Source organism: Thalassophryne amazonica, chromosome 20 (genome assembly GCF_902500255.1).
Source record: "Thalassophryne amazonica chromosome 20, fThaAma1.1, whole genome shotgun sequence".
Taxonomy (NCBI): domain Eukaryota; kingdom Metazoa; phylum Chordata; class Actinopteri; order Batrachoidiformes; family Batrachoididae; genus Thalassophryne; species Thalassophryne amazonica.
This window is the reverse complement of record NC_047122.1, coordinates 42,437,285-42,464,107: the sequence shown is the minus strand read 5'-3', so window position 1 is coordinate 42,464,107 and position 26,823 is coordinate 42,437,285. Positions and strand designations below refer to the sequence as shown.

General features: G+C 39.1%; 3 protein-coding genes across 4 annotated transcripts in view; all 3 read left to right on the top strand.

The window, feature by feature from the left end:
* Nucleotides 1–1,465: 1,465 nt before the first annotated feature.
* On the top strand, nucleotides 1,466–10,663 carry lix1l (limb and CNS expressed 1 like). Of its 2 annotated transcripts, none has more exons than XM_034160294.1 (6): nucleotides 1,466–2,028; nucleotides 5,312–5,475; nucleotides 6,660–6,800; nucleotides 7,872–7,967; nucleotides 8,653–8,709; nucleotides 10,020–10,663. In XM_034160294.1, the coding sequence occupies exons 1-6, from the start codon at nucleotides 1,707–1,709 to the stop codon at nucleotides 10,269–10,271; spliced, it is 1,032 nt and encodes a 343-aa protein (XP_034016185.1). In that variant the 5' UTR covers nucleotides 1,466–1,706; the 3' UTR covers nucleotides 10,272–10,663. The 2 variants fall into 2 exon arrangements, with proteins under 2 accessions (XP_034016185.1, XP_034016184.1); XM_034160293.1 differs by having other exon boundaries at nucleotides 1,468–2,028; nucleotides 8,632–8,709.
* A 3,674-nt stretch (nucleotides 10,664–14,337) lies between these two features.
* On the top strand, nucleotides 14,338–19,219 carry sf3b4 (splicing factor 3b, subunit 4). The gene is made up of 6 exons (XM_034160288.1): nucleotides 14,338–14,371; nucleotides 14,996–15,124; nucleotides 15,333–15,875; nucleotides 17,906–18,076; nucleotides 18,782–18,943; nucleotides 19,042–19,219. Exons 1-6 carry the CDS (start codon nucleotides 14,338–14,340, stop codon nucleotides 19,209–19,211), a joined length of 1,209 nt encoding a protein of 402 aa, XP_034016179.1. The 3' UTR covers nucleotides 19,212–19,219.
* Nucleotides 19,220–21,413: 2,194 nt separating this feature from the next.
* Nucleotides 21,414–26,823, top strand: part of LOC117501402 (synaptic vesicle glycoprotein 2A-like) — a 39,102-nt gene continuing 33,692 nt past the window's right edge. The window contains exon 1 of the mRNA XM_034160281.1: nucleotides 21,414–21,447. The gene's annotated coding sequence lies outside the window, so the exon portion shown is untranslated. The remainder of the gene's footprint in view (nucleotides 21,448–26,823) is intronic.

Below are 26,823 nucleotides of genomic sequence, written 5' to 3'. Positions count from 1 at the left end.
AAGAGGTGGACTCCCCAAACTAAGTGGAAATATATATATATTTTTTTTTTAGGTCCTTCATGCAGATGCTGTTTTGCAATCAAATTTAAAACAAAATTACACACAAAAGGTAGGTAACAGTAAATGTAAATATCAATGAATCAAAATTGAGGTAGTGGTGTATTTCACTGTTTTTACATTGCAATTTTACAAACATAAAATGAATGTATTCAGACAGGAAGGCAAACTGGGTTGTACAGGACAGTCAGGTGCTTAACAGTTGAGAACATAAAGTAGCTGAAGGAAGGGATTAAATAAACAGAGATGGCCAACACATATACAGGGCTGGAAATTTAAATCTGCCTGGTCATACCCACAGCCAGCTATTTTGGGGGTAATTTTCAGTTCAACTTTTAAAGAATGGTACCAGTTTGTTCCCCATGTCTTGAGGATTCAGAATATATATAGTTTTATCGGCTACATATTATAGTTTGGGAGTTTATCCTGGACAGACAGAAAGACAGACAGAAGTGGCAGCATGAAAAGCACATGGTACAACACTGTATGGTCTTACATAAATGGATATTTTGGGGGTAATTTTCAGCTCAACTTAAAAAAAAATGGAACCAGTTTGTTCCCCATGTCACGAGAATTCAGAATATATATAGTTTTTAGGGCTACATATTATATTTTGGGAGTTTATCGCACATGGGACAACACTGTGTGGTCTTACATAAATGGATATTTTGGGGGTAATTTTCAGTTGAACTTTGATAAAAATGGTATCAGTTTGTTCCCCATGTCTAGAGGATTTAGTATGTAGCCCTTTTGTTTGTATATATATATATATATATATATATATATATATATATATATATATATATATATATATATATATATATATATATGTGTGTGTGTGTGTGTGTGTGTGTGTGTGTATGAATGAATGAATGACTGAATTTATTTGGCACACACACACAAATCCGACAGAACAGAAACATACAAATAACATGAATATTATATAAACAAAGCCTGTGAGTCTGAAAGGGTGTGAGCAGAAGCAAAGCTTATCAACGCCCACCCCTGCTAGTACAAGTCCAACAATTATAACAGTCATAATAACATAAACACAAATTCACAACACACTACACATCAACACACAGACATACACTTCAATATTCACTTACACTTCAATTCATGTATAATTACATTATATATATATATATTATTTAGTATGAGTGTACAAATAAAAACAGTGACTTGCGTTTGTTTCAATCAATCAATCAATTTTATTTATATAGCGCCAAATCACAACAAACAGTTTCCCCAAGGCGCTTTATATTGTAAGGCAAGGCCATACAATAATTACGTAAAAACCCCAACTGTCAAAACGACCCCCTGTGAGCAAGCACTTGGCGACAGTGGGAAGGTTTGAGTCAGCGTGGGTTATATTTACGTTTATAATAAAAAAAACTGGACGGATCGTCCCTTTAAAATGACAATAGGGGATTACGAGGTGGTCCTGAACGCAGCATTTGACTGGCATTCCTGCAGTCTAATCCAGAGTGAGCCGCGACATGTACCGTCCGTCTTTTCCATTTGATTAATAAAAAGACCACAGATATTGTTTTTTGTTCGCTCTTCTCTTAAAGCCGTTTTTGGAACCGTCGGGTTGTTGGTTTCTCATTCGGAGCTCGTCCGGACTTCGCAGACGTGACGTTGGGACAATGGAATCTAACATGATCCCGGACAGTATCCGCCCTCCGCGGCTGCAGCCAGGCATCGGATTCGGTTCAGCACCAACCGGGACCCTCCGTTTCTCTCTGCGGCCCGGGGTTACCGTCCCCATCGCTCCCCTGCTGCCGTCCCCGGCCTCCCTGTGCGCCTCCTCCGGGCCTCCCCCTCCTCCGCCGCCGCTGCAGCTCCACAGCCTGTACGGAGGCGCGGCGGGGCTCGGACCGGGGACCGCCGGGAACCCGGCAGTGCTGAAGGAGGCGGTGGAGGCGGTAGTCCGCAGCTTCGCCAAACACACGCAGGGCTACGGCAGAGGTAAACAACCGTGGAGACATTTCTCCCTTTGTGACGTCAAAAAGTTTTAGCTGCAGTCACTTCTTCCAAACTCTGGAGGGCTTCACATTCACCAACAACATGCATCAAACTATTCCACCTTTAACTGCTTTGTCATGAATAATAATGAAGTTTAAAGAGATGCAACGCTTTAAAAATCAAATATCTACAATTTTTGGACAAAACCTCTCGTCCTGTAGTTTAAAATAGTAACGTAGCAAAATACATAAAAATAGATTTCTGGAATTAAAATTGTAAGTTTGTAGTAAATCAGTTTCCTCCTACATCACTTGGCTTCAAAACCCACAATGCTCCAAAGTCAGTGGCGGCCCCAGAGAATTTTATCTTGGGAGGGCTGCTGTGTGTGTGTGATTATTTTAATGGCAGAGGAACAGAATTTTTACAAAATGTGAAAGTATGTATTTTAAAGTGACTTTCAAGTGTGTATGACATGTACAGCATGCTAAGTTAACAGAAGCAAAAAAATTAAGAACATTCCAAGGCACTCCTTTTCACGTATTAAAATCCCATTATTTTTAACATGGTCATGTTAGATCTAAAAACAAATTCTGACATGTTTTCTTCATCTTTAGACTCAATGAAGGTTTAATGAAACACCTCAGAGTTGGTTTTTAGGTCTAACATGACCACGCCATGGGAATAAAGGCATTTTATTATGTTTCTTTTGAATCCAAGCAGCAGTTCTACCCTTAAAATTTTGTTTTTGCACAATAGAAGCAATTGCTTAAAAATCATGACAGAGTTCCGAAAGGACACAAATTTAAATCTGGGAATACTGGCAGTTAGAAAAAATAGAATAACTAATATAGCATGCAAAAATAAATATGTCTTCCATTATATGAGTGAAATTGCTCAGTTTACGTGTATAACGCAAGATATATTTATGTTTCATTGAGAGAATAATGGTGATGGTAAGTAACTGAGGCAGAAAAGACTGGATTTTGAATGGGACATATCAATTTTATAGTAGTGTCATGTTGGCACTAATGTAAATCTTAGGTGGGGCTTCCGCCCTATCAAGCTCCACCTAAGATCCGCTTATGGCCGAAATGTGCAATAATGGTGGCAGCTGGAGATAATACACATGTCCTTGTTCAGTCCTAATAGGATTTAACCGTCTCTTCCCTTCTTTATCCCATGCAGGCTGCTGAACATCCCCAACTATTACAACACTATAAAGAAGGACATGATGATGATGATGATTATTATTATTACGTTGTTGTTGTTGTTTTTGTTGCTCTTGTACTATTGTTCTAATTTTTTGCTTTACTCTGGGGAATGGGGTTAAGCATACGTGCAAGATTTGACATTTTCATCCAGCAGTGACATAACATTACTTTGCATAATAATGACGCAAGGTGTATATAAAGATAATAATAATGATGATGTGTTAAAGGGATACCTACTGTTTACTGTCAAATATAATTGGGTTTCATATTAATCACAGTCAAAGTCCTGCAATGTTATGCCTATGTAGAAACTCTCTTGCCATAATGAAGGCCTGAAACGACTCGTTTTTGACATCTGTAACTTATGTCACAGAAATTATGGATGACATGCACAGAAACAGGCCATTTTTTAGAAACCTGAAAATTGAATTGTTTAAGATTAAATACCTCGGTGTCTGATGTATTTTAAAAACTTTCATATGCAGTATATTTTTTAAGACAGCTGTTTTATTACACACACACACACACACACATATATATATATATATATATATATATATATATATATATATATATGTATATGTATGTATATGTATATGTATATGTATATATATATATATATATATATATATATATATATATATATATATATATATATATATATATATATATATGTGTGTGTGTATATACAGAAATTATTTTTTATTATGACCCCTTTAAAAGCGATATTCAGGCAATCTCCTTGGTGGCAGTGTATTCTGACTTCTGTGTTGGGGGGGTTAAGAGTGTTTTCAGAAATTTAAGTGCATTCTGCAGAATTCAGTTCTGTTTGTCACCATCAGTTTTGGCATTTGTATGTAAACCATCTGTGGTCTAATCACCCTCACATACATGTTGGCACTGCGTTCACATATCTGTCCCAGTGGATTCCAGCTTCAGTCACTTTAACCTTTCAGAAAATGCCTCAAACTGATGAGATCCCAGTCTTCCCGAAGCCCATAGTTATGCTAAATAATGCGGTTTGGGTAACATTTTAGATTTCAAGGAGTCATCACAGTTACCACCATTACTTGGCTTGTTGTGTGGGGGATTTACACGCTTTCCATCTGGCTGACGGAGGCCTCTGTGGTGTCAACAATGCTACAACCAAACTTGCAGATCAGACTCCAGGCTCGACGGACAAGAAGCAGGCGGCCCATGTTTGTCAAAAAACACTAGGATGAGTCCGTGTTACAGTAGTCAAGAGTCTTGGTTAACTCATGTTTTCCTACAGTCCTGAGCCCACATCATTTATAGCTGAGTTTCAGTTTTCAACCAGTTTTGTTTTTTCTTCTTCTTCCTTTAACGGAAGACAGAACTCCACTCTGTCACCGGGGCACATAAATCGTTGGTTTGACGGAATGAGTTCCTTCAAGGTGATGCAGAATTTCCTTCCTAAATCTTTTCCGAGCAGGAACACCCCTTCTCATCCTTGATGTGACCTTCCCCTTTTTCCATCTTTGGATTTAAAGAGGATTTTGCTTTTTACAGTCGGTTATAAATCCAAGTGGAATTTTAAATGCAAACTAAGAGAAAAAACACAGATATATTTGGGACTCTATGACATTTTAAAGCTGCAGTGTGTAGGATTTGGTGCCATCTGCTCACCAGTCACCATATTGTTTCCTTCCGTGTTTATGCATTTTGGACAGTGATAAGCAATATGTATGATCCTCTATGTCAAAAAATGAGGGTTTTTACAGTTGGTAGCTTGCTCTTGCAATCAACAGACGGTGTCTTTAATTCACTTCTCCTGCCGTGCAAAATGTTAAAGATGGAGTAAGTGTGTTCCTTTTGGGCACTACAACATGGCGACCTCCATGATATGAAGAGCTCATTTTAAGTTAATAAAAACACATTGATTCATTGTTGCAGGTAATTATACTCCAATAAACAGATGGATAAGAATGGTATATTCCATTTCTGCTAAGAACCGCACCCAACTTCTACATACTGTAGCGTTAAAGAAGGCTAATAATAAAAAGTATGGTTGGTGTCCATAATGTGAGGAGGCCTTTTCTGTCTTTGCCCAATAGTAAACGTTGTGGAAGCTTTGCAGGAGTTTTGGCAGATGAAGTTGACTCGAGGGGCCGACCTGCGGAACGGAGCTCTGGTTGTCTATGAAATGGTCCCATCCAATAGCCCTCCATATGTTTGTTATGTTAGCCTTCCAGGAGGAAGCTGCTTTGGAAGTTTCCAGGTAATATCTAATTTTTGCCAACATGACTGACATGTGATTGTCATACCATAGATTAACTAATAAATAGGATTTTTTTTTTATCAGCACCACCATTCCTTAATATTCAAATGAAGGATTCACAATCTTATATTGCCTATATGCTCAAAATTTGCCGAGTCTAGAAACAGTTTAGGATTTTGACCAATGTGAGTTAAAATACAGTGACAAAACACTAGGACACACTGACAAACTCTTGTTTTCCAGCATGCCGTGCAAGGGTTAGCTAGTAGTGCAATGTTACATATCCTAGTGTCAGCATCATGGAGCTGAATAAATGTGATAAACCTTCAGTTGTAACTGAAAGTACAAACAAACAAAAAGGAAAGAGAAATCAAATGATGGACACAGCTAATAAAAACAAATCTCACCAGATGTCATTATTGGCTCTCTGAAATGTCACTAAAAGTTGCATTTAAAGGTTAAATGATGAAGTAATCACGTCTGATTTGCATTTGACGGGAATCTGAATGGGTATTTAAGCAAACTGACCAGTTTGTGTGGAATAAAAGTAGCTACTAGATATGATTTTTAGTCACTAGGGAAGATCAAAAGTCGCTAAATTGGCAACACTCATCAACAGTTATCCATTGTTGTTGCACAACTGATTGAAAAATATATTGAGCTGTTGTTCAAACAGTTTACACACCAATAAGGTCAAGTTTTATAAAATGAGAAGACGTAGCAAAGCACTGTTAGCTGCTGCCATAAACTAGCATGGAGCGCATAGTCATGAATAAGCCACAGTAGTTGTTGGTTGCTAGCAAATAATAATTAAACAGTTACTTGAAGGGAACGTATTTGTGCTATCAACTATTGTCTTATGCGTGACTGAAAAATATATTGATCTGTTTTTAGAAGAGTTTGTGGGCAGTGTGGTGGCGCAAGCAGCTAGCATGCTTGCCTAACAAACAAAATCCCCAGTTCAGTGTCACCCGTGCCACCTTCTATTTGTACATCTGGAGTTGCACCAGGAAGGGAATCCCTTGTAAAACTGATCCCACGTCACTATACGTATCCTCAATAAATGATGTTGTGACAGCACCTTGTCTAAGTTGCCACCACAGAAACACTGACTCTTTTGATTTTATGTCAGTACATCTGATTGTCTATGAAAGCTAATGTATTTATCTGTTATTGCTTCATAGTTTTGTCCCACCAAAGCGGAGGCGAGACGCAGCGCTGCCAAAATTGCACTTATGAACTCTGTTTTCAATGAGCATCCCTCTCGTCGCATCACAGATGACTTCATAGAGAAAAGCGTGAGTGAGGCTTTGGCCTCCTTCAATGTAAGTTCTAAATATTTGAAGGTTCCTGTGTAGGTCTGTAACAGTTATTCAGACCAAATATCTCCACATTGAATGAATGGAGGGAAAGGAAACATGCAAAGTGCATTTTCAGGTACTGCCTACTGTTTATATGAGTAATGCAATTGGTATAAATGTTCATTTTCAAATGTGATACGATGCCTTTTAGAGTTGAAGCAAATCTCACAAAACTGTTGCCTTGCAGTTGATAGCAAGTGCAGCGGATGGTTTGAAAGTATGTGTAATGCATACCAATATGTGGTGCTTTGAAGTGAAACTGAAGGAAAATATTGCTTTACACTTAAAAAAGAAAATAGTTGAACTTCAGTGAATTGTGTCAATTGGTAACACCTGAATTAATTAAGTTCTTTGAAATTAAGTGAATAAGGTAGGTTGACGTGTTAATCTAACATTAACTAACTTATTAACTTAGTTAATCTAACATTAACTGACAAATTTATTAACAGTTAATAAGTTAGATTAACACGTGTTAATCTAATTTATTGACTTAATTTCAAAGAACTTAATTCATTTAGGCATTACCAATTGAAACAATTCAATTAAGTTGGTTCTTTTTTCAGTGTAGGCCAGTTTCCAGAATCACTCCATTCTGTCTACTTGAAATGTATTAAAAAAACCTAAACAAACACTGAACGAACGTTTGCAAAAACAGAAAAAATGAGAATAATAGTTAAATGAACACACGGTACACTCTAAAAAATGAACCGTAGTCTAAATGAGAAAAAGCGTTGTAACAATTTCCATAGATCTTTTTAAAAAGTTATTTTTAACTTAACTAAAGTTATTTCAACTTAACTAGAGTTTTAACTCAGTTGAAAGTTGAAATCATTAAGTTGAAATAACTTTAAAAAATCTATGCAAATTGTTACATCAATGTTTCTTGTTGAGACAACAGTTCCTTTTATAGAGTGTACAACAGGAAACATGATCTCACAATCTATCCCCAAAATATGTATCAGTCATTTAATTTGTTGTCGTCATTATCATTCCATTGTTATTTCCAGTGTATCACACTGTTTGTATCACTCACAGGGAAACAGAGAGGAAGCTGACAATCCCAACACAGGAATTGGAGCGTTTCGCTTTATGCTTGAATCCAACAAAGGAAAGTCCATGCTGGAGTTTCAGGTACATGAAACATAGCAAAATATGACATTGATGTATAAAGATGTTGTTTTTCATGTTATGTTGTGCTGTCTCATGTAATACAACAAGATCTGAAGAAAATTTTCTTTAAAACAATTAATTTTGCTTTAGCATACCAATGCACTGTCAATAATAATAATAATGATAATAATAATAATAATAATAATAGTAACTGCCCTGACTCGCAGTGGAAGACAGATGTCTTGCTTCAATTTGAAGTCTTTATCACTCCTGCGGTAGAATATATACAGCCTGTAACACATGGGGGGTATCTTAGCAACAATTTCATAGTCATAACCCTCCCCACGTCTCCAATACTGGTGCCGGAGTTATCTAATCCAAGGTTGGCCAAGACAAACATATTTTTCTCAAATGGGGGAAAGTGGTCTTCTCTTATCTTATTCCATGAGGATAGCTGTCTTTTGTCTTTTCACATGAAAAACCCTCAGCATTAAGTGGTCACACTTAAATGTAAAGTTAGCACAATATATATTCAGCATACATAATATCAGTTAAAGGAAAATCACATTCTCGAATCATGATAATCATGAAAAATAATAAAGCACAAGAACTTTTCCAGCAACTGTGCATGTTTTTTTTCAGTCTGGTCCTTATTCCCTGTTATTTAATGACATTTTCCATCCAGGAGCTGATGACTGTGTTCCAGCTCCTGCACTGGAATGGAAGCCTAAAGGCCATGCGAGAACGACAGTGTTCCCGACAGGTACTTCACTCAAACCTCTCTCACCTCTCTCACAGTCAGACTCCTTTATCCAAGTAAGCTGGATGCTTCCAGGTTTAAATGCTTTCAGGTTTAAAGCATAAAAATTCAAATAATGCTATCAAGGGTATTTGACATGTTCTTTTCATGACCTCAGAGTGCATTCCAGGATCCTGGGGTACCGCTGGAATGATTACATGAATGGTTACATGGGGAGATGCTTACTGAGGTTTACAATTTGCATTGTCAGGGAACGTCAGCTACAATTTTACAGGCATGTGGCACCTTTCTCTCTGCATGATTGAGCATGCCGATGCCTTGGTGTTGGGGACCCCAGTAATTGGAAAAAGCCAAGCGGATGCCCACATATGACCTGGATGCAGTAGATACATGGGTACTTTGGGGAGGTGCAGATGGATCGGGGTGGTTGCCAACTAGCATGGAGGGCTGCTGCATAGTGTGGTGGATGCTATGAGGCAAAGCCCTACCACAACGCTCTTGAACCGACCTGACCTATGGTTGTGCATGCAAAAATTCTCCTGCTATGCTGTAAAACTCAATGAGTTAGTTGAACTCAAACCATTTGAGGAAACTGATTGCCTTAAACCATTTGAGTTTGCCAACTTAAATAAAATAATTTTCAAAAATTTAATTGTTAAAGTTTTAGTAAATTTACAATTAATAGTTAATTAAACTTTTGTAAATCTAGTTTATGTTTTTCAATAAAAAAGTGACAAATTTTTGCCTAAAAAATTTGCATTACATTTTGAATTCTTTGGTTTACTTGTGGACTCTGCGTTGTGTTGTTATGACTCCACCCATTCTATCCCCTTGGGACGCGAACTCACGATCTCCGGCATGTAAGTCGGACTCAGAAGGCTAAAACCCAGGACTCTGGCCTTGTGACCAGAGAATTATTTGGAGCAGTTGGGAGTGAGGTTTACTAATACATATGCACAGCGACACCTGCTGGCCTCCGTTACATAAACTCAATTAAAATGAGTGAATGGAATGCACTGGAAATAAATACATCACCAACACTTTAATGCCCCAGAACTTTAAATGCACTTAACGGAAATGAGTTATGACAACAATTCATTTTTTAGTTAGTTTAACTCATGGAAATGAGTGACTAGAACTTTTTTCAGCGTTTGAGTTACATTAACTTAATTATTGTATTAAAATGGAGTGTTCGGTTTAACAGTGGATTCAGACGTGTAACCCTGAAATGGCTTCTTTAGAGTACGCAAAGGGAGCGACGGTTAATTTTCACTCTTTGATCAACCTCCCTCTGTCTGCTGCTGAACTTACAGGAAGTGCTGGCTCACTATTCCCATCGGGCTCTGGATGACGACATGCGCACTCAAATGGCTGCCGACTGGGTGAATCGGGAGCAGAGCGTCGCCAACACTGTCGCCCAGGAGCTGGCGTCCACTGAGCGAGAACTGGAGGAAGCCAGGCTGGCGGGCAGAGAACTACGCTTTTATAAGGAGAAGAAAGACATCCTGATGTTAGCGGTGGGTCAGCTCAGTGCCGCCAACACGGCCACTCTGCCCTCGCACTAAACCTGAAGTCCGGCGTGGAAAGAGGCCTTCGGTCTCCATAAGAGTCCTGGTAACAGTATTGAACACTTCTTATGTGTGTCAGCTTTGAGGGTTTGTCTCTTGTGTAAGGTCATAAGGAGCAGGTTAATCTGTTGCATACGCCTCCATCCATAAAACAAGCACATGCCGCTTTAGCCATTACCTCTTTGTGCCTAGGAATTACAGGAAAACAGCGCTTTCTTCGAACACCTGTAGGTGCACTTGGCATACCGGCTGCCTGAGAATTACTTTTTTTTTTAACCAAACAGATTTTTAGGAATATTTTTTGCAGAAATATCAACAGCAAATGCCATACAGTAAATTAAAGTAAGGCGTGTTTACCGTTTCAAAAATAAAATAAATAAATAAAAAATGACACGGAAAACAAGAACAAACTGAGATTTCTGACATCTGCCAAGCCGGATCCAGATCACCTCCAAAATTTAATGGAGTCTTCCATGATCTAATATCTAGCTGTGGTGCAAATTTGGTGAGAATCCGTGAAGTAGTTTTGATGTAATTCTTCAAAGCGTACCTAAAACGAAATCTTGGTCCAGAATCTGGATCTGGATCTCCTCCAAAATTCAGTGGAGTCTTCAATGTCCTAATATCTACCTGTGGTCCAAATTTGGTGAGAATCCATGAAGTAGTTTCGACGTAATTCTTCAAAGCGTATATAAAGCGAAATCATGGTCCAGAATCCGGATCTCGATCTCCTCCAAAATTTAATGGAATCTTCCATGGCCTAATATCTGTCTGGTGAACATTTTGTCAAAATCCGCACAGTAGTTTGGAGTAATCCTGCTAACAGACAGATAATGCAGATGACTTTATTATGTCCTTGGTGGATGTAATTAACATTTTGGGGTGCTGTTTTGTGCTTTACATTAAGATAAAAAGTTCTTAAAGATCTCATCTCATGGAAATGACTTTAATATAGTCTGGCTCTTATTGAAAGGAAATGTGGGCAAGATTTATACAAGTTATACAGCAGGAGGCCTCACGGAATGGCTGAATCATGAATTGCAGACAGCAGGAAGTGATTAAAGAAATGTTTTGGAAAGGGCGAGCACAAATTACAAAGCAGGCATGATCAAATCCAGACATGAAAAAAAAAAGGTTATTTTACTGCTCAATCCAATCTGTGGGGTCTTCAAACTGATGTTCACTGTCTTTTATCATTACACATAAAAATATTATTGATGATGTGCTATTATAGATATGAAGCATTTGTGTTACCTTTTGTATACATTTTACAATCATGTTATATACTCTAAATGTGTTACTCAGCTGGTAAAATATCCGTAACAGTGTATATGTTTGTCAACTTGTACTACACTTTGCACTATTTAAAAATGCAGACTTTATATTTTGAACAGTTTGCCTCCTACATCTTGACATGCAGCCTCTTTAAAGCTACAGTGTGTAGGATTTAGGGCATTTATTAGCACATATGGAATGTAGCATTCATAACCATCTGTTCATTAATATACAAATAATGAATGTTTATGAGGTCAATGGTACGAATATTTCATGAGGTGAAAGGAATTAGCCTTCACCGTTCCATTGAAAGAATGAAAGAAGATTCATTATTTGTTTTATATAACGGCTAAAATAGATCCTTGTCATTTGATATTATGTTAATTTATAAACAACAGAAAAGGGACTTACATTTTGGTGTGTGTCACTGGTGCTTTGACGTCAGCAGTCCAACACGAACTTTAAATACGAATCCAAAATTGTTCTCAGTCAACTTGGAAGACAGTTCGAAAATAATTCTGATGATGCAGACCGTGATACCTACAAAAAAAAAGTCCAGTGAAAAATTGCGTCAGAAATTTGTCCAAGTTTTCAACCTAACAGCTCTTCATGCCTCCAGACGGCTTATAGTGTAGTGGATTTGTTTTTGTTGTTTTGTGTGTGTGTGTGTGTCTGTGTGTGTGTGTGTGTGTGTGTGTGTGTGTGTGTGTGTGTGTGTGTTACAAGAATTAGCACCATCAATTAGCTCGTTCAAATCACAGTCCATCAGCAAAACAAACTCTGCCATGTTTAGCTAAATGCCGCCCCCAGTAGTGTGTGAGTGAGCGGGGTTAGCAGTGTGCAATGGTACAAAACATATGGAACCAAATTTGCACAGTAAATGAAACCATATTTGCATGCTAAATGCAACGCAACACAAATGGGACAAATAATTTATGTCACGTGGCATAGAAATCACCAATCAAATGAGAAGGATCCACTCAGCCGTTATATAATGTAAAATTACTTGCAACAAGGAACTGGTGTGTCTTCAGTAGCTTAGTATTAACTCTTCATATCTTCATGGGATACTGCAGCGCCATGTTGATACAGTAGCCCAGACTCATACATATTGCTTATGACAGTAGAAAGCAAGGGACCATGGACCCCAGCTGCCAAAGAAAATGCTAGTGGAAACAATATCACTACCGGCGATGGCATAATGAAATCCTACACACTGTACTTTTGATCTCATACCGATGGGTCCATAGGTATTTGGATAGTGATGTAATTTTGCCTCTCTAATACTACCACAATCAAGATGTGCTTGTAGTTTAGATTACTGTCTTCAATTCAAGGTGTTTAACAAAGATATCACATTACCCATTTAAGAACTGCAGCCATTCTTACACACAGTATCTTCATTGAATAGCTAAATATACCTAGTTTTTCCTTGGAAAAAAAAAAATCCATCTCTATTCCATTACACGGTGAAAGTGGGGCTGTTGATGCAACAGACAAAAGTTGGACTATACAGCCAATAGTTCTGTCAGAATTGTCATGGCTGTTTTGTTTGCCTTCCTTACTTGTATCCTTGTACAATCAGTTTTTTTCCCCAACATATTTATAATACATTAGGCTGGCTTCAAAAGTGATCATTTGTATTAACATTCATGCATAAATTTCTTTTGTCCTATCACTTATGGCATGTGAAAATGGAAGTTCTGTGTATGGAATAATTGCAATTCCTAATTAGTTAAAACCCCTTGAATTAAAACTGAATGCTGACACGACAAGCACATCCTCTGCAAAATTGCAAACATTGTTTCACTGTTCAAATATTTGTGCATTTTTTCTTTTTGTGTGAAGTTTTTATTTTTTAACTCAGCAGCTAAATGGGAGGTTTTGAGAAATACATAAGTGTGCATGTTTTATATATCATGTACAGTCCAGAGGTTACTCCCTTCAGTCGCAGTGACGATGTCCAAACCAGTAAACCTGGCTAAATTTAACCTGGTATGATTAACAAAGACAAAAAAGTTTTTAATGTAATGTATACTATGAAGAGGCTGCAGGTTTTTAAATTTTCATTTAGACACTCATGATTGTTGATCAGTCCTAAAGCCTTTAATTGTTAAAAAGGCCTTTAATTGTTCTTATTGGTGAAGGCTTTGTTTTTTTCTACAGTATTAAACAGTTTTTTTCTTATTGTAAAGGTTTGATGCTTTTTAAATTGTTTTTCATAATTATTATATTATGGTTTATAAAAGTGTTTCTTAAGGCCCCTATTGTCTGTGTTTTGTATGAACCTTTTGTATTCATGTTTATACTTTTGGTAAATTTATATGATGTAATAAATTTGATAATACATTTATTATGGTTATGTCACTTTTTACTGAGGCATGTCTCTGTGTACCTTTTTTGTATTGGTATTTATTTAAATCGACTTAATAGACCGTTTTTTTTTTTTTAAACTTTGAACCCCGGTGTCGAAATATTTCAAACAATTAAAGTTAGGGCACAGCCTACTGTCTACAAAGGGTACTGCGTGCATTTGTTGGCAAAATTTCGAGCTGGAAAGCGAACTGCACTATAAATTACGCTTTACTTTTAGCAAGAAAAATGCAGATGATTTATTTTATTTTGTTTTAGGATTTGTTGTTTTAAAATAATACGTTATCGAGTTTGTTGATACATCTTTCGACACAGGCACCGTGAGAATAGGTACAGGAAGAGGCGGGGCAACGGGTCGGTACAGGAAGAGGCGGGGTAACGAGTCGTACCGCTTGCATTCCGTTGTTCCTTCGACATGGCAGCGGGACCAATTTCTGAGCGAAATCAAGGTAATTACATCCCTGAGTGGTTAGGTTTGTGATTTTACTACAGTTGTTTCGTGTACGTTTTGTGATTTAAGCATCAAAAACTCTCCTAGTTAGTCAGCGACTTCGGTCGCCTTTCGAGCTAATGGTTTGCTCGTTGCTAATAGCCATTTGCTACATGTGCTACTGGCAGCGACAACAATGTCGTCTACGATACACACTGGCTTTTCATTGCTTTCGTTATTTTTAGCAGTTAAGGTAAAGAAATTGAGTTTGGCTTGTGAACACCAATTTCGCCTAGCAAGTTGTATGGCTAATACATTAGCGGTTTGGTTTGGAAATGCCAGTCTTGCTTCACGTTTTCAAATGTATAATTCAAGAGAGTAAAAGGCTTCGTTTTACTCAGTAAACCAGAATTCATTCTCTATGTCAGCGTTGGTATGTACTGACAAACACTAAGCATCAGTATTAGCACATGTAGCTCCTGGCTATTAGCAACTGTTGTTCCTATTTTGCCTTTAGCTTATATAATACATAATGCAGTTACTGTGTGCAGTAACTGCATTATGTATTATATAAGCATATATTATTGTGTATACTCTGTTTAAGTTAATTACACCGAGTGTGCATGCTGTTTTGTGTCAACAGATGCCACTGTGTATGTTGGGGGTTTGGATGAGAAGGTGGCTGAGCCATTGCTGTGGGAGCTTTTTCTGCAAGCTGGTCCTGTAGTCAACACGCATATGCCTAAAGACAGGGTTACTGGTCAACATCAGGGTGAGTATGAACTAATTTGCACTATGTTGTTCTATATCACAGTGATAGAATGTTGGGTTAGATCGTGGCTATGATGCAAATTTGCATGGCAACGTTGTGGAGGGAAATGGAGTGCTGTGCATTTTGTGTTATTACATTATTATTTGCATGATTGAAACATTACATAAGGTAGCAAAAAATAATGCGAAATGTTTTTGTATACCCTTAGGTTACGGTTTTGTGGAGTTTCTCAGTGAAGAGGATGCTGACTATGCGATCAAAATTATGAATATGATTAAGCTCTATGGCAAACCCATTCGAGTTAATAAAGCCTCTGCACACAATAAAAACCTGGATGTGGGTGCAAACATCTTCATTGGAAACCTGGACTCGGAGATCGATGAGAAACTGCTCTATGACACATTCAGCGCCTTTGGTGTGATCCTTCAGACACCAAAAATAATGCGCGACCCAGACACGGGCAACTCCAAAGGTTATGCGTTCATCAATTTTGCCAGCTTTGATGCATCAGATGCTGCAATTGAGGCTATGAATGGGCAGTACCTGTGTAACAGACCCATCACAGTGTCATACGCCTTCAAGAAAGATTCCAAAGGGGAACGGCACGGCTCAGCTGCAGAGCGCCTCCTCGCTGCCCAAAACCCGCTATCTCAGGCTGACAGGCCACATCAGCTGTTTGCAGATGCTCCACCACCACCGAGCGCTCCAACACCAGTCCTCACTGCCCTGGGAGCTGCAATGCCCATACCTGGTATGTCTTGTACTGTAGTTAAATAGAGTAGATTCCACTTAGTAGTGTTTTTTTTTTAAGTAAGCAAGTAAAGTTTGTATAGCATCTTTCACAAAAAAAATCACAAAGTGCTCCACAGGAATTCAAGAAACACAGAAATAAAATGCAGAAACTAAAAGCAGCAATAACATAAAACTAGTTAAAAGCAAGCCTGTACAAATAGGTCTTGAGCTTCTGCTTAAAAGTTCCAACAGAGTCCACAGAACATAGATGTAGTGGCAGTGCATTCCAAAGTTTGGGCACCACAGCCTCAAATGCACAGTCTCCTTTAGTCTTCAGCCTTGACCTTGGTACAACCAACAGGTTCTGCTCTGAGGACCTCAGAGACCTGGTTGTTGCATACAGGTGCAAGAGTTCACTGATGTAAAGTGCATTTGACCGTGCAGATCTCTAAAAGTCATCACCGGTATTTTAAATTTCAGTCTGAGTTTAAACTGAGCTCTAGTGTTGTGCTTTTTTTTTTTTTTTATAATTCTTGTCAGAAAATAGTATTTCTTAAATAATTAGTAAAAGTCATGATTAGTCTGCATGTGAATGGTACAACACATACGTAAAGTGGAAGCACTTTTTCTTTTCCATTGTTTCCTCTTTTGAATATTTAAAGGTCAAAACTGGCAGCACATTGATTGTATTGATTTGAACATAATTTATCTTGTATGAAACCATGTATTTTCTGTACCAAAGCCTTTTCTGCTAGGATACCATGAAACTGATGCTATAGTTGTGTGTCTTAAAGTTTATTCATTCATTAATTTTCAGCCGCTTATCCGAGTCTGGGTTGCGGCAACAGCAGAACAAGCAGCTCTCCCACACTTCCCTATCCACGACCAAGTCCTGTAACTCTTCTTGGGGGATCCCAAGGCTCCAGCGTGTCCTTGGTCTTCCCCGGTGCCTCCTCCTGGTTGGACGTGTCTGGAAGACCTCCTTAGGGAGATGACCAGGGAGAATCCTCACCTGATGCCAGAACCACGTCATCCGGCTCCTTTCGATGCGAAGAAACAGCGGCTCTGCTCCAAGTCCCTTCAGGATCATTGAGGTTCTCGCCCTGTCCAGGACTGTAAACCCATATACCCAATGGAGGAATCTCATTTCCGCCACTTGTATCCACAATTTTATTCTTTCAGTCATTATCCAAAGCTCATGACCATAGGTAAGGGTAGGAGTGTAAATTGACTGATAAATTGAGAGCCATGCCTTCCAGCTCAGCTCCTTCTTTACCATGACTGTCCAGTACAGCGTCCGTAAAATTTTAGGTGCCACCCCAATCTATCTATTGATCTTCCGCTCCAGTTTATCCCCACTTGTGAACAAGACCCCAAGATTAAACTACTCCACTTGGGGCAGTAACTCTCCCCTAACCCAGAGGGGATAAGCCACTGTTTTTTGACAGAGGACCATAGTCTCAGATTTGGAGGTGCTGATTCACATCCCACCCATTCTCATCCCATTTGCTTCACATTCAGCCTCAAACCTGCTCAGTGCACATTGAAGGTCTCTGCCTGATGAAGCCACCAGAGCTATATCATCTGCAAAAAGCAGTGATGCAACTCTGAGGCTACCAACTGGACACCCTCCAGTCCCTGACTGTGTTTTGAAATCCTGTTGGTGAACATCACAAACAGGATTGTTTAGGACAAGGGTCAGCACTCCCACCAGAAACAGGTCTGATGTAATGCCAAGAATGTGGATGCAGTACCTACTTTGGTCATATACAGACCGGGTTGCAAGTTGCAGCGAATCCGATAACCCATATTCCCGCACCACCCCCACAGGATACCCAGAGGGACCTGGTCATATACCTTTATCAAGTCCACAAAACACATGTAGACTGGTTGGTTATACTTCCAACACTCCTCCAATATCCTTGCGAGGGTAAAGGGCAAAGATATTGAAGAATTCAAGCTTATAACCTTAGTATAAGGGCAATACCCCCCACCAAAACCCCCCAATGTATCAGAACTGTTTTCCTTTTTTTTTTTTTTTTTCTGCAGGAATGCCACCTCCTGGTGCTTTTCCTCCTGTTCCTCCTCCGGGTTCAATGCCTCCATCAATGCCCCCGACCATGCCCATGCCTCCAAGTGCTGCAACACCGGGTCCACAACCTGCCGGCGGCGGGCATCTACCTGGACCACCACCCTTCCCGCCTGGCAGCATGCATCCAGGTAGTAGCTTGTTAAGAATATAATTTCCTCAATTGTCAAAAGTATTTGGACAATGGCATGATTTTTGTACGTCTGCCATCAAGATGTGCTCGTACTGTAAAGTCAGGAGGTGTAAGAAAAATATCAATCATTTTGGAATTGCAGCCATTTCTGTACACAGTCCCTTCACTTTCAGAGGCCATAATTAACTGGGTAGTTGACTGATGAGCAAATTCATGGCCCGGTGTGGCCTGTTCTCTCATTATTCCATTGTGGATTGACCAAATAAAAGGTCTTGATTCACAGTGTTGAAGTTGTACATTTGCAGAGAAAGGATTTTCATTTTTAGAAAACTTCTCATATCTCAGCTAAAGTCTCCCACATACTTCTTGGGGAACCAGCTGCTCATAAACCAACTTGGGGAACCAACTGCTGTTACTCATAAAATCAATCAAACCATAACTGGTAATGCAACAGACAAAAGTGGAATTATGCCCAGTCCCCTGTCATAATGAGAGAATCCTGCATTTCCTTCAGAGATGTCATTGGTACCTCCTCTCACTAGGCTCCTTCTTGAACATTCATTCAGTTTTTGTCTTTCCATGAGACTTGTAAGTGCAACTCCTCATAACTGGTTCATGGATTTCAGTTAAATGTGACACAGTGACAGCACACCACATGAAGATGTACATGAAGCTAAATGATTATGGTGTTTGTGTCACACAGGCATGCCTCAGATGCCCATGCCCCCTCCTGCTCCTCCTGGCATGGTGCCCCCTCCTCCTGCTCCTCCAGGTTCAACTCAACCCCGGGCGCCACCACCCCCTGGTTTACCACCACCGCCTCCTGTCGGCATGCCACCCAGAGCACCGTACGGGCCTCCCATGGGTAAGCGGTGCACTGCAGCCCCTGATTTAATAAAGTTTAATAATCAGGAAGTTAGGGTGCCCTGAACTACTGTTGTGTTTTTGTTTAAACTCTCTCAGGTCCCCCTGTTCCTCCAGGAATGAGAGGACCTCCTCCTATGCCTCCACCTGGCTATGCTGCTGGTCCTCCTCGGCCTCCTCCCTTTGCCTTTCAGAGAGGACCGCCATTACCACCAAGACCGCCTGGTGCACCTCCCCGTGTTCCTCTGGGGGCACCAATGCCACCATAGTCTGAAAACTGCAGAAATGTGCTTTCATTTTGTTTTTAAAAAAATTACATTCACTTCAGTTCATAAATGTGAGACTAATTTATACAGATAATCTTTCTTTTTGTTAGTGGGCTTCTCAGTGAATAAATGTTTTATTATACATTTTAGGCTATTTCTCTCTTCCATAAATATCACTGTCATAATAGGAAACCACCCAGTTTTTATGTGAAAGATTTTTTTATTTTGCCAAAATTGATCAATTTCAGCTGCATGTTTTAAATTACCAGGGACTAAAATATGCATAGTCTTAAAAACACTGTGCAGCAGTGGCTGAGAGTCCATACCTCAAATAACCTAAGGTTTTCAAGCTGGATTTGAAGAAGCCAGGCTGAGCAGTTTTGCAAAGAACAATTAGTGCAGCAGCTAAGAGAATATTTAGAGCAAAATCCTGCAAATGGTGATACAAGCATCAAATTCAGCACAAATACTCCTTAGACATTACTCTTTTGAAAAACCGACTAGCCACTTGAATTTTCAACAGGCGGCCAGGTAGGGGTCAATTGAAGAATTACACAGGGGTTAAAATTAAAATTGCTCTAATCAAATTGAAAACTACACTACATTGTTTATCTGATCATAACAAATCCAAAGAGTTATAGTTTGGACTATCTGTGACTGAATGTTCATGAGTTATGGGGTGAAAACAGCAAAATTGGTGACAAAGGTCAGTTTCGGTTTGTACAGGGGTCAAAAGTTAAAGCTGCACCAATCCTTGTATCACCATTTGCAGGATTGTTTATCTGCTGCACTAAATGTTGGAAAATTTGTTCAAGATGCTCAAAATTGAACTTACCCAAATGGTAAATGGACTGCATTTATATAGTGCTTTACAGTAATGCCTCACATTCACCCTGATGTCAGGGTGCTGCCATACAAGACGCTCACTACACACCAAGAGCAACTTACTGATTTTCCAGTCAGGCTGGGATTTCAACTGAGGATCCTCTGTTGTTAAGCCCAACACTTGACCATCTCCCCTAAATGTCCAAATCCAAATGTTTTCATTCACCAAAAGGATGGGTGAGTCCGTGTGCATTTTTGAGGAAGACTATGCCAAATTCCTCCTGTAATGAGATATAGGCACTTGTTTAAATTTAATATTTACTAGTCTTTGGGGGGGGTGTTTGTCAAACCTAAGTGAATGATTTAACAGTCCTGTATAGGAAGGTGAAACTTCTTGGGAGTGTATCGTAGCCCTTCCCCTCAGAATTTCAACTGTCCAGGCTGTAAACCCACCCATAATTAAATAAAAAAATTAGCCTTACTTTGCATCATTCTTTGAATGATCTGATGCTATAGCGCCCCCTTTCCATAGCCCTCGTGGGTACTAGCTTGATTTATGCTATCATGATTAATAGTAGTAATTAATAGATTCAACATAAAAAACTCCACTCAGGAACCAGAACCTACTGAAACAGAAACTGACGGATGACAGTCCAGCTTTCAGAAAAAGGGATGAGTAGCGCCACCTACAGGATAGCAGCCTGTATCAAGTCTTTCTAAATTTTGTATTTGTGACCTGAAAAAGGTTTATATTTTTTAAGCAATGGTTCTTATTCTCATCTGTTGTCTACTGTGGGAATTAAATTAATTGGGGCACTGCAGATGTTTTTTTTTTCGGGCATTGTCACCTGTCAGTCACTAATCATGACTCCACCCAGTATCCTGCAGTAGGATCTTTCTAGGATTGATCTTTTAGTATTACTGAAAATTAAAATTTGGCACGTGTCAAAAAAAGTCCATGTTTGTGACTTCATCTGACCATGATGCAGTGAAACGGCACAGGGTTGGCATGGCAACGGGAGTCTGGTGCACCGTCTGTGCACATTAATTGATATTCGTGTGCACGGGAGAATTTATTTGAATGGATAAAAAAAAAAAAAAAGATCATTCAGTACCAGAGGAGTGAAATCAATTCTTAAGTGTTTCTGGACATTTGATGCACAAACTGTTAAAGGCGTCATGGTGGCTGCTTAAAAACCAAGTAAAACGTGCGTCAGTCCGTCCAGATATCATGGCGTTAATGTGTGTTCGTGCGTGGGGGAGGGGGGGGGGCGTGCGCATCGCTCAGTGTGGATGGCGTGGGCTTTCCTCCACCAAACCGCACAGCAGCATCATCATCATCACTCGCTTTCACCTCCTCCTGCTCCTCACCACCATCTCCAGGCTGAAGAGGAGCTTCGTCGCGGGAATAAAGGTGAGACACTGTGCGTCCACGAGCCCTTTTTTTTTTTTTTTTTTTAATCTTTGACTTATTTATGAAAGCACGATGGGCGTGTCCTCCGATCGCGGGCTTCACGCGGATCGATTTTTGGAGCGGTGCCGCGGGCCTAGTACGTAAATCACAGGATCCAGATCGTGACGAGCTGCAAGCTGCGCGTTTTATTTATTTTTTTCTTCTCAGATATCAGGATGTTGGTGAGGAGATGTTCAGATAAATTATTAACGATTTATATTTTAATCCGATTGGATTTGTTTGTAATCTGGCCTATTAACGACGAGGCCTTGAAAAAAAATAGCCAGATGGACTATAGATTGATTTATTTGCACATAGTACGCAATGGAATCAGAGTTTTGGAATTGCAATATTTTCCTCAGGCTGTCATTGATGCGATTTTATCTCCACGTGATTTATTGGGACACTTACCGTGCACATATATTTGATAATGGTTGTGTGCATGCATGTGATGGCTGACGGATTCTTGAATAAAAAACGAAATAAATAAATAATCGTGGCTGCGAGGTCGGCAGCTGTGATTAAGGATGCAGGATGATTTATTTTGATTTTATGAGCTGTTATCGATGCTGCTTCCTGAGATCCACAAAAATGGGGGAAACTATAAATGCAGCCATCCGTTCAGCTTTGCAACAAACGGAAAAATGTGTTTGATTACGCCTTTGCTTCTTTTCTGGCTTTTGAAAGGTGGTTGCACTGAGTGCGCATCTTACCTGTTGCGTAATTGATTCAATGTTCACTGGCTCTGTGTCTAAATATCAGTAATGCTTCTAAAGGCATGTAGTGTTCACTAAGTGCATTCATGATCGTATTGATTATGAGGTCTACAGTGCATTTGGAAAGTATTCACAGCACTTCACTTTTTCCACATTTTATGTTACAGCCTTATTCCAAGAATAAAATTATTTTTTCCTCTCAAAACTCTACACACAATACCCCCAAAGTTTTTGTTTGAAGATTTTTGCTAATTTATTAAAATATTTCCCCAAAAAAGTTGTCATTATGGGGTTCTGTGAGTAGAATTTTGTGGGGCAAAATGAATTTACTCCATTTTGTCATCCTTTTGGCTGCTCACTTTTTTTTTTGTTTGGGATCACCACAACAGACACAGCCAAATCTGCATTGGTATTAGGTACAAGTTTTACACCGGATGCCCTTCTGACACAGTTCTAGTTTTTTACTTTTTGAAACACACAGCCACTGGTGTTCCCAAGAGGTCTCCCATCCAAGAACCAGGTCCCACACTGCTTAGCGATCAGGCTTACGCACACACACAGTAAAATCACCAGTGTTAAATTAACACTGCCAGTGCCATATGGTCCCACTCTGACCAGAGAATGACCATATGTACGCTAGCAGTATTAGTTTTACACTGTCAGTGTTAGTTTTACACTGGTGATTTTACTGTGCAGCAGACCGGCTGCGGAAAAAGGCTGTAACATAAAATGTGGAAAAGGTAAATTTTCCTGCAGACAATCGATACAGGACCAAAAAAAAAAAAAAAAATTAAAGCATGCAAAAAATCTTTAATGTCTCTGTTATCAATGCAGTCTAGGTCGTGGAGCACTCAGCAGGCAGAGATTAAGGTTTCCAAGAATTGTTGGATTTCCAGATGTGGAGCACGTTAAGTATTTTGACAGAGACCAAATTTTTTTGTGAAATGAAATGATCAAGATCTGCTGTTTTTGTGCACCCTCTGTAAGTAATTTGTACACACTAAATATCAGGGTTATTGTTTATACAGTTTACAGAGGAGTAATATTGCAAGAAAGAGTCTATAGTGAGGGAAGTCACCAAGACACCTGGCACCCAGGAGTTATAAGTTTCTGTGGCTGTGATTGGAGAACCTGTGCATCGTGCAACCATTGTTTTTTACATCACCAGTCACCTTCATGGTTGAACAGAAGAGATGATTTTTATTCAAGAAAGTGATCAAATCCAGACTTAATTCTTATACTCGCCTTTTTGCAAACTGGAGCTGCTTGATATATGAAAACCTGGTAATTCCCCGAAAGATTTCATTTCTGATTGAGCCCATACTTCTATCAAGGCTTCATATGAAACCAAACAATATTTGCTCCATTAAATTATGCTGTATGTTTGTGGCTTATTTTTATGAAAAACCTCTAAAAATGTCTTGCATAAGATTTTATGTATTTATTTTTCCCCCTGTATCCTCACCACATTTGATCAGTTTCTTACTTGGCCTGTATGCCGCACAGTTCAAGTTTTGTTAAATTATCTTTGGAATTTTTGGGTATCACTTTTTCCGGATTATGTGACATTCGAAGTGACATATGCCAAAAATCAGGGTGTATCAGTGCACAAAATCATGTTTCGGTACATTTTCAGTACAGTGGAAACAAGAAACGCAACATTAATGGTATTTAGCCTATGCTCTTGTGAGTGAGTACTCTCTGCAGACTATTTTTTTTTTTAGAGTTCTTGTGAAATGCATATTTCAAAAATAAATGTGACTTGTAGATGTTTTTTTTTTTCCTCTTCATGATGTATTTTTTGATAAATGCATCTTATACTGTGGTGTGACTACATGGCAATCATGCTGAAAATCAAACAAAGATCCTCTATGAATGTATACTGTCATCCTCTGTATTTGGAGCATTTATTTATTTTCTCAGTATATTCAGTTAAAAACATTCCCATCATAGCCATCTCCCCTCTCCTCTGGTGTTCCCCAAGGCTCTGTCCTTGGTCCCATCTGTTTCATTATCTATCTTCTCCCCCTCTAATATATTTCAGAAACACAATATTCAGTTTCATTGCTATGCAGACGACACCCAGCTCTACCTTTCTACCTTATGTTTTTTGAAAAGCGCCTATAAATGGAATGTATTATTATTATTATTATTAGTAGTAGTATTTTATTTTAAATAAAACCCAAAAATAATTAATTAAAAATTAAATAAAAATTAATTATCTTAATGGCTAAATAAGGCTACCATTTACTCACTGTTTACAAGCAATGAAGACAAAACAATGAAACAGTCTTGATTCAGAACCACAAGAAATCATGCACATATGGATTAATATCTATATGCCTGATTTTTCTCATGCAGATGCATGAGAAAAATCAGGCATTAATCCATACATGCATGATTTTTCTCATTCAGATGCATGTATGATTTCCTTAGAATAGGATGAAAATATCGATAAACACCCCATCTTGCAGTGCTCATAGTGCTGCACTAAATTCTAACTGTTTTCCCCCGGCTCATACTCTACCGTTCTGCCAGGCTTCATGAAAATCAGTTCAGTAGTTTTTCTATAATCCTTGTAACAAACACCCCCCCCCCCCAAGATACTATAAGAACATCATCCGGCTTTGAAATGTGTAAGTAATGACAGCAATCACACTAACAGTGAAAGATCTGCAGCCTTATAATGGTGTATTCTCAGACTGTTGAATTTGCTCAGAGCAGCTTGCTGGAATATGGCTTCCTGTCTATCCCAGATGTATAAATGAATATAAAACTGTTTATACTAACGTGGGAGAAAAAAAAAAACCCTTTCATGATTTATCTGGTTGGTTTTATGCATTTTAATGAGTTCATTTTCAGCAAATAGGGTTGTAAAATGTCTCAGCTGCATTGCACAGTTTTATTAATGTGACTGAACAAAGTCATTAGTACGTGTGTGTGTGTGTGTGTGTGTGTGTGTGTGTGTGTGTGTGTGTGTGTGTGTGTGTGTGTGTGTTTGTAAATGAATAGATGGAAAAAAGACATTTCCCAGTCATCCATTGTTACCTGTCAGGCCTTGTTCTTCAGAGGTTAAAATGAAAGCTGCAGTGACTGTGTTCTCTCAGAGTGCACTGAAAATTCAAAGTGAATTCAAAGTGACACAGTGTTTTGTTGCACATTGAGCCGTTACTCTCGTAATGCAAGCGTATGGAACTAATGGCAAATAACTACGCCACCTGGTGTCTTAGAAATGTCCTTTGGAAACATTTGCAAAATAAGAGGTGATATTACATCCAAGCACACATTTTCAGTACTTCCTTTTCTCAATTTCAGGCCTCATGTACTTTTAGCACGTACGTTCTTTAAAATCAGCAGCCGTTGAGTGTTTCTAGTTAGGAGAATGTAGAGCTTCATGTGTTTAATCAGTGAAGCTACAGTGGTAGATTTCATCACAGTCATAGTCACAGTCTTCGTGGTATAGATTCAACAAGGTGTTGGAGACATTCTTCAGAGACATGGGCCATATTGTCATGATATGGATCAGGCAGTCATCCATTCAATCAGTCTGCCCATTCTCCTCTGACCTCAACAAGACATTTTTTGTTGACACAACTGCCACTCAGTGGATGTCTTCTCTTTTTAGACAATTCTCTATAAACCCTGGAGATTGTTGTGTGTGAAAATCTCAGTAGATCAGCAGTTTGTGAAATATTCAGACCAGCCCGTCTGGCACCAACAACCATGCCACATTCAAAGTCACTTAAATCCCCTTTCTTCCCTGTTCTGATGCTCAGTTTGAACTTCAGCACACTGTCTTCACCGCATCTAGATGCCTAAATGCATTTGCAAAGATCTTGAGAGAGCTATTTGCTTTTAAGCATCATGAGATGTTTCTTGTGTGACAACTTGGTAATGAGACACCTTTTATAGGCCATTAGTTGGGAGTTGATAATAATTTGCACTGACAAGGGGCAGGATTTCTTTCTAATTGCTGATAGATTTCAGCTGGTGTGTTGGCTTTCCATGTGTTTTTGCATCTCCCTGTCGTCAAGTGTTCGATACTTTGTCCCCTGTGTCATTTCACATTATTACACATAACAATTTATGGACATCTGTTTTTTTGATTTCTTTGTATGTGTGTATTACTTGGGTTGTTACTGCTGTCTGGTCAAAATATATTTACTGAGAAAGATGGTGGAAAAAAATGGTAACGTGTTCAATACTTATTTTATCTTGCAGGGTTGTTGGATGCACTGCCACTGGAACATAATTAAGTGGTTTTCATGCAAGTTATTGGATATTATACCCAAGGACCACTTCCAGATTTGCAGTGATGCGTTTAGTTACATACTGTAGCTCTAAAACCCTGAACCATGAGGCACTTAGGGCATTTCCGCACCAAAACATCAGCTGAAAATTACTCTTGCTGTTCAAATCTTGTTGTCTATTACTCCAACCCATATGGGACACACAAGGACACAGAGCAGATATGGAAGTGCAACAAGTGCAAGATGGAAATGTATCACCAGAGGCTGCTTTGGTGTTTTGGTTTGCTAAGTGAGAAAAGAAAGTTGTTTGCTGAAAGAAAAACACGTGACTGTGCACTGATAGGTGGCTAGAAATGCGCATAGAAGCTGCC